This window comes from Marmota marmota, unplaced genomic scaffold (genome assembly GCF_001458135.2).
Source record: "Marmota marmota marmota unplaced genomic scaffold, marMar, whole genome shotgun sequence".
NCBI classification, from domain to species: Eukaryota; Metazoa; Chordata; class Mammalia; order Rodentia; family Sciuridae; genus Marmota; species Marmota marmota.
The window spans coordinates 41035860-41044462 of record NW_026000037.1 but is presented as its reverse complement, the minus strand read 5'-3'; the positions used below and the strand labels follow the sequence as shown (position 1 = coordinate 41044462).

The 8603-nt window shown below is 40.4% G+C and overlaps 1 protein-coding gene across 8 annotated transcripts in view; it reads right to left on the bottom strand.

The window, feature by feature from the left end:
- Fmnl2 (formin like 2) overlaps nucleotides 1–8603 on the bottom strand; it is a 284823-nt gene that overhangs the window by 98715 nt on the left and 177505 nt on the right. For all 8 annotated transcript variants that reach the window (XM_048812271.1, XM_048812267.1, XM_048812274.1 and 5 more), the window contains exon 3: nucleotides 3955–4035. In XM_048812271.1, coding sequence (XP_048668228.1) covers nucleotides 3955–4035 — 81 coding nt within the window. The remainder of the gene's footprint in view (nucleotides 1–3954; nucleotides 4036–8603) is intronic.

The window sequence follows — 8603 nt, the reverse complement described above, 5'->3', positions numbered from 1 at the left end:
GGGGGGGGGGGGGCGGGTGGTCTCAAGGCACTCTCTGCCCTATTCATGGAAAAATTCCAGACTCCCAGGGGAAAAACGGGCACTCAGCATAAACCATTTTTTTTTTCAATAACAGTTTAGGCACAGTAAGCCATTCTTAGGGAATGGTGGGAACCCTCCGAAAATACAGATGCCAACCATGCAAGCAGGTCTTGCTCAGCACAGAAAAGTCTCAAGCTTGCTACATCAAATTCCTCTCTGCTACACCTAATGTGTTCCAAAAACAAACATTCATCATTATCTCTGCCCCTTAGTCCTCACTTAGGAGGTCCCTCCTGTGGAACATTTCCCACATGCACATACACATACCCATATACATGCAGTATATCCTTCCTCATTCTCTGGCCTATCAAAATCCTACCTGCCCTTCCAGGACTCCATTGGGAGTTCTTTCTTAATGAATCCTTCTATATCTCTCTATCCTCTTGAATCTAAACCATTTCCAAGACACCAATGGATTGCACTACAATTAGTTCTCTGGAACACATTTTTCTACAGAAACTTTTAATTTATAGTGACCACAGTCTCAGGCCATGCTGAAAGAAGGAAATTGATGTGCAATCCCTTCTAACCAGGCTATCTGAGACATAGACCTGAGCCACCCTTACATTACACTGTTTACAGGAAAAAGCTTTGTGAACTCATGCTCAGGATATGAAGGACCCTTCTCTGCTGTCACAAGTGCTGTGGAAACAACAGTCATCAGCTCCAAACCCTGAAAATGGCTCTCATGGCTTCAGAGAAAGATGTCCAAGGACAGGAAGGAAAGGCAGGAGGTGGAAAATAAAGATTTGAGTATGTGGGGTGGCAAGAGCCCTGTCACACACTTGGGACCTGGTGGCCTAATGGAGACTTGGAACATGGCTCAGCTTAGGCAGGCTCCTCTCACCCTCTTCTCTTCCCTTTGGCTTCCTTACAGTTTCTCCATAACTGCTATTCCCCAAACATGCTAAGAAGATGTAATGTTTTGGGAATCCAGATGTAGTGGGATATAGTAAATAAAAATATCCCTAATGCAATGAAAAAGAGAAACATTCCCTTTTTCATTTAAAAAAAAAAAAACAAAACTAAGAAATGGGAAGGTCACTGATGTTTGGAGGAACATCTAAGCCCAGATTCCTTGACCCCTTTCCAGCAATAAAGATGCTCAGTGCAATACAGGATAAGAAAGGGGAGCACAGCAGGATGGTTGGCTAAAGGGTTCACTCATTCTTTAAACACTTCCCTTGGAGATTAAAATCAGTAATTGAGTAGAAAGGAATCAATGGGTGAGGTGGGCAATTATAGAAGGAAAGAGAAGACAGAAAACCTTATATTCTTCATTTGCTAAAAGGAAGATAGGACCTGTGAGGAGACTACACAGTCAGCTTTTTCTAGGTGTGCTGCCCACTCCCTAGTAGCTATTCACGCCTTTGTCCTAAGTCTTAGGCTGTGTGCACATGGGGCCTTCAGAAAACACTGCAGCATTCCAAGTTGCGCATTAGGCACAGTTCTGACTTGCTCCCTGAGGCCTTTGCTGCTTCCCTAACTCTGCCTTATGCTTCCTCAGGCAACATTGTCCCCTACACATCATCAGCCCCAAAGGCACAAGCTTATCAGTGAGAGCATAATGGCGTTTATGAGGATCAGGTGAAGGGTTAAGATGTGTGTGTGTGTGTGTATGTGTGTGTGTGTGTATCTCAAAACAAGGTAACCAAATCAAGGCACTAGATAATAGTAACAGCAGCAGCTAACATTTCCTAGGCACTGACCATCCTGGGCATTGTCCTTTTGCAACCGCATGGTAACTGAGTTAAATGGAACCAGACTTTATCCCTGTATTGTACTAACTTGGGAACAGCTCAATTTTAGTCTGGATTCTAGACGATAGAGAAGCTTTGGAATCCCCTTCTCTATATAACACATAAACAATGAATGCTAACACTTTGCACTTGTACAATGTATCCTGAATACTTTAAAACACTTCAAGGAGAAATCATGAGCCCAGGGGGACCAGCAAGGAGGAGCCAGGTAGAATCCATTTGTTCTGTACTCTTTTCCTTCCTTCCCTAGAAAAGGAGGGCCTGTGGATGAACCCAGGGCAGCAGCTGACCCCAGGGTGAGCCACACAAAAGGTTTCATTCCCCAAGTGCGGCTCTAGCAAAGGCCAAAACTTCTTTTTTCATGGTCTGCAGCCTTTTCCCTGCCAGACATGAATACATCCTTCCCCCCAAGCACAGTCTAATAAGTGCCTGATATTAAACACGGAGGCTGATTTAGAGAGTTCTGGTCTCAGAGCTATCTAATTTAGGCTCTTCCTTCCCTGCCCTGGAGGGCTTCATTTAAAACTACTGAAAAGAATATCTAAATAGAACATGCTAAAGAATTTAAAAAATTTTTTTAAAAAGGTATTTCCATTTAATTTGAACAAAAGATTAATGAATGAAGTACTAGAGGGCTCCAGACACAGTTAAAGGAAGACTGCTCAACCTAGACTGTTGGTGCTAAAATTTAAAGCTCTGATTTGAAATCACCCCACCACCACCATACTAGGGCTGAGAATTTTAAGCTCATTTCAGCTGCAAGCCATGCCTTATTCCAAACAAATCTCCCTTTTTTCTGGGTTTTAAGCATTATAACTATGTTGTGCAGAACAGATCCTCTCCTACTGCCAGCTCGCAACAGAAATCTTACTACAGCAGAGGTAGTTAATCCAACCTCCAGTTTATCCTTTTTTTTCTTTTTGCCTGTTTAAATGACTGTTTTTTGCCTCATCCTTCAAGACCAAACTAGGGCATTCGGGTGGACACGCATGGTTCAGGGCAGAGGCGTCAGGGAGCAAACATGCAGACAGGGATTTGGGGTCCTATTCCTCTTTGTTAAATGATTTCTGAGAGAGCCCTACTCAGCTCAGAAGGCATGTGCCTAGTAACAGGGCTCAAGCCATACAGCCTGGAAGTTACAAGCTTGGGAAATTATGAAAACCTTTAGAAAACTTTTTGAAATCCTTTTTTTTTTTTTTTTGCTTTGCTTGACTTTTTTGGGAGGTGTGGAATAAGGAAGGGTTAGCGTGGAAGAGGGAAAAAGTTTTAGTTTAAAAAATTCAAGCGCCAAGAGCCCTGAAAACTGGCTCCCCGGAAAAAGTGTGCCTTTCTTTTCTCATAAGTCACATGCCAAGACAACAGAGAATTCAGCTTGAGATATTTTCACTGGGTCCTTGAAAGCAGGAGTTGTGGAAGGTCGAGGAAAAAACAAATGCTGCTGTCTGGTGAAGAGCCACTTCATCCATCCTGAGCAAGGGCGGCTCTGCCCTGAGACATCCCAGGACCCATCCAGGCCTGCAGGGCCGTGCCAGGCTCCATGCTTTACCACAAGGATCGGCTTAAACCAATTGTGTGGCTGCACAAAGCAGGGCTTGTTTGTAAAAGGATAGCCAGTTGAGAATGGAAGCAACTATTCTCTCCTTACCTTCTTCGGGCCAGAGGCAGGGTTTGGGGCCAGGGAACCTACTAAAAGTATCAACACAGGATGTGACTGCACAGCTGGGATGACAAAGCCCCAGTGATTTTTCAAAGTCTCTAGAAATACACCAAAGCATGAAAGACAAGTATTCCTTTTGCAAAGCCTGCTTGTCCTGGGGCCTACCCACCTTTGGGCTGGACTCACTGCCCTGTGTAATTGGAAATGGCAGTGAGTCAATAACCATTAGAGGTATGTGACCTCCATGGAGCAAAGTACTCTTAAATGCTTCCTTAAGCAAGGAGGATGGTGGAGTACCCTCACCCCTTGTCTTCTCATGTTTTCAGTATCCAAAGGTGGTTTTCCTAGAGGCTTTGGCAGACACAAATGCAAGGGAAAGAAAATCTTTCCAAGTACAGAAGGATTCTGTCCACTAATGAGGAAGCTACAACACAGAATGAAAACAAATCCCCTTACCTTCCTGGTTACAGCTGGATCCAGATAGCCTTTGAGCTTTTGAATGTATGTATGGGGAGGATTCTTCACCTGGAATCGTTCCTGCAGGAAGCACAAAGGCAAAGAGCATGAAAGGTATGAAGGCATGACACAGTCCGCTACATCACACAGATTAGTGTCACTGACCATGGCCAAAATGCATCCCAGGAGAATGTGGCCCTGCAAATAAGCACTATGCACTAATTGTTTTGAATCTTTATAGTAGATGATCTTCTCTTGGCATAGGAAGAAACTGAAGCTCAGCGAAATGTAATACTTTCCTTTGATGCCAAAGCTTGTTGGTGGTACAAAAGGATACAAACCCATGTCTGCTCAGCTCCAGAATATGAAATGCTTTCTCTGCAGGGTATTCTTGGCCTGACCTATTTCAAGTCCTCCTGAACAAGCCTTCATTAGATCATATATTTCTTGGGATGTCTTCAATGTTGGCAAATCTTTCAGACAATCATTTAGTTTCATCCCGTATTTTTAGACTTGACTCAAAGTAGATACAACTTATTTGTTTCAAAAATAAGTGTTGAGTCTATAGCCAAGAGACTGGAGTGTGGAGCATGTGAGTGTGAACACAGGTATGTGTGTTATCATTAATGGGCTCCTTAAGCAGCTCCTAGTTACGAGATCCAAAAATATTTTGATCAGGTATATATATACATACAATGCGTGTGTGTGTGTGTACACACATGTGTACATCCACGTTTGCACACACTTGTAGAGAAACAGCATAAAAGTCGTGGATGAAGGGCCAATGAAGGGAACGGTCATAATCATAAAGGCAAAGACAGAACACTCCTGAGATGCTGGCAAAGTGCTATTTCAGGACCTGCATCGTAGTTACCAGGCATTGACTTTATTCTACTTAATATGCCAGTTCTCAGGTTTCACAACCTTTTCTGTATATATTCTACAAGGAGGATGGTTTAATCAGCTCTAAAAGAAAACCAAGCTGGGCACCGTGGCACATGCCTATAATCCCAGTGACTGGGGAAGCTGAGGCAGGAGGATCACAAGTTCAAAGCCAGCCTCAGCAACTTAGTGAGGCACTTAGCAACTCAGCAAGACCCTGTCTCTAATAAAATATTTTGCAAAAATATTTAATTATGTCTGGGGATGTGGCTCAGTGGTTAAGCACCCCTGGATTCAATCCCCAATAAGAAAGAAAGAAAGAAAGAAAGAAAGAAAGAAAGAAAGAAAGGAAGGAAGGAAGGAAGGAAGGAAGGAAGGAAGGAAGGAAGGAAGGAAGGAGGGCTGGGGTTGCAGTTCAGCAGCAGAGTGCTCATTTAGTATGTGCAAGGCACTGCGTTTGATCCTCAGTACCATATAAAAATAAATAAAATAAAGATACAAAAAATATTTAAAAAAAAGAAAACCATGAAATGAGAATGGATTTTATCACTTTCATGTTCTTTTCTACCTACAACTCAAAAGATGTTTTCCTCATCTTTCTTTTTAATCTGATTATTGCTTACTTTAGAATGAAATTTTTTGATATTTTGTAACACTGGCAACAGGCCAACATGATTAAACATTTCTTTATCCCTTATAAACTTGTGTTTCTCCAATACAAAGGACCACCACATTCTTCCTGATCCACTCAAGTCTTTACAGATTTAGAAAAGCTAAAGATCATCTGATATTGAAAGAACCTCTTATTACAGAAATTTATTGAAACAGCTATTACTAATATTTAATACTTTATAACAGGGGAAGTAGTTTGTCATTAAACATCTACTAATATTTCCCCTTTATTTAAAAATGAGCAGGATGAACTTTTTAGTATGTAAACTATATCTCAATAAAGTTCTTTAAAAAGAGATCAACATACTGTTGCTAATTATTCCCTCAAATTTTCAATCCTGAGAGCAATTTTCTTTCTTTTGGTACTAGAGATTGAACACAGGGGCTCTTTACTTCTGAGCTACATCCCCAGTCCTATTTATTTGTTTATTTAGTGCTAGGATCTCCCTTAGTTGCTCAGGGTCTCTCTAAATTGCTTAGCATGACCTAGAACCTGCAATAGTCTGGCCTCAGCCTCCAAATTGCTGGAATTACAGACATATACCACTGTGCCCAGTCTGACAGCAATTGCTAAGTAACAATTCACTAGTATTCACCATGTTTAGTGACATTATTGTATCTATGCATGAAAACATATGAATTTTTTTTTTCTTTTCAACACTAACACTTTGCTAAGAGATCATAGGAGAATCTACTGCCATAGGGTTAGCAATGCTGTTGCTGAGGACCAAAATAATCACAAAAAGTTCTGGAAAATGAACTGATTAAACCATGACTGCCAACCTGTGTTTGCTAACAAAAGCTGATGTCAGAGAGAGAGAGATTAGGATATTAATTTAAAAATATGATTTTTAAGAACACAATTGCAATTATTCAAAAATTTAAAAATCCAATGATGACACAAACAGCTCCTCTCCAGCACAGCAAATACCACCTATCTCTAAATAAAAAGTACCTAAAACTTGAGACTCAACAAATTGTAACTCCACCAAATGCACTGTTTCAAGACTTAAAATCTCAGCCCATCAACAGTTGCTAAGAGACTTCTGTTTTCTTGCTCTTTTAGGCTATTTATCTGTTCATAAGAGAACAGTCATATTTATTCCTTTAAAACAAGAAATTTTGGTGACTCAGAGGGGCTTTCTCAAAAATACACACTTACTGGTCCTGTTGACTTGATTGTATTTCCTTTCTGAATACAAGAAATTATGGACAAGGTCTAAATTTAATAAACCTATACTTGTGTTTAGTATTTGCTACTATGGTTTCAGAGCCTTTGAACAGCAGCTCTGATGATAGGACCCAGTCAGTCAAACTCGTGTCCAAACTAAAAGTCATTTGCTGCTGAGCCTGTGCTGTGTCTCTCACATGTTCTGCAAGTGCCAAATGGCTTTCATAATGACACATTTCTCATTAACTGGTCACCAGGAAGGTAAGGCTGCTTATACAGAACTGCTCTCAGAGAGGGGAAAAGGAAAAGCATTTATTGGACTTCACTCATATCAACTGCAACAAGAAGTGGAAAACCCAGGCGATTCCTAAAGGAACTGTACAAAGGGGCTATGATGTGCACTAAATAATTAGGTAAATCCCTGTGAGTGGAACTCATTGGCTAGACTACAACATGGCTTTTGCTATGAGATGCAAAGCTTCCAGTTTTTTCAAACCTGGACTGTTTCTTTGGGAACAGTTCCCCTCCTCACTTATATGCAATGAAATTTCTCACTGAAAGCTTTTCTGTATAAAAATTGGGACCTGGATATTCCACTCCTCTAGCAAAAACATTTCTGATCTTTTACACCCTCTCTATCCACCTGTACAATTAATTACACAAGAAATTAATTGAGGTTAATTTGGTATGAGATTGACTTACAACAATCAAATTATAAACATTTCCACTCTATAAATCATTTGGATAAGCAGCTCCAAAATCAAACAAAATCCTAGTCAAGTTTATGTTATACCTTAATATTCTGAGATTTAATGAAAGAAATTACAGCAAGACATTTGGAAAAAAAAAAAAAGTCTCTAGGAAATGAATGTCTCTCAGGGAATACACTTACTGTTGAGTTTCTCTCCCTGTCTGGGATGGTCACAGGGTCACTGGCTCTAAGTCGGTAGTATAACAACAGAGCTACACAAACAGCTTAAGTATCCTTAAGGATGAATTAGATGTCACCATCATTATGCCATTATTAATGTTTTTTATTTGGATCCTGTAATAATTCACAATGGATAGTGAAAATTCAAAGGGCTTTGCTTTTTTTACACATAAGTTTACCACACTTGAATGCCTCCCCACCTTAGAAGCTGGAAGTAGCTGGGGTTGGGCATCCTTTCCCAAGTCTGAGTAAGCAAACTATAGTCTCCAAATGAGCCATAATCACAACTAGAACCATTGCCATTAATGAGTACTAATTTGGAAGATTCAGCTTGGTGCTAAGTGCTCCTCAGAGTTCGATGAACAGAAATAATCCATGTCCTCAAAGAGTGTACCCTCTTAAATAGAATGCTGACACAGTAGACATGGAGAAGATGAGAATAAAATATCACATTAATATTGTTTATAGATAGAAAATACTTATACAGCGTACAAAAGACCAAGAATAGTGCACTTGTATGGAGAAGGGGGTGCCAAAACCAATCAGATTTCCTAAGTTGGAGGCATTGAGGTAAGCCATAACACATCAGCCCTCATAGGGAGAATTATTTATACAAATAAAAAATAACTGACACAAAGTGAGCTACACTCTCCCAAGAAATTGAGAGCACCAAAGTCTCTAAGAAAGCTTATACATGTTCTCGCCCCAAAATATTTTAATTTCAAAGGGGATGTCAGATTTTTCTGACTTATAGAAAGTACAAATATAGGAGTATATGGAGAATGATGAGAAAGGAGAGGATGATTTGAGGAAAATGACTGTTGGGAATGGTGGCATGTACCTGTAAGTATCACAAGTTTGAGTCTATTCTGTGGAACTTGGTAAAAGGCCCTGTCTCAAAATAAATAAAAGGGCTGAGGGTCTAGCTCAATGGTAGAAACACTTGCCCAACATTTGTGAGGTCAATCTCCAGTACTAGAAATAAAAGGCAAG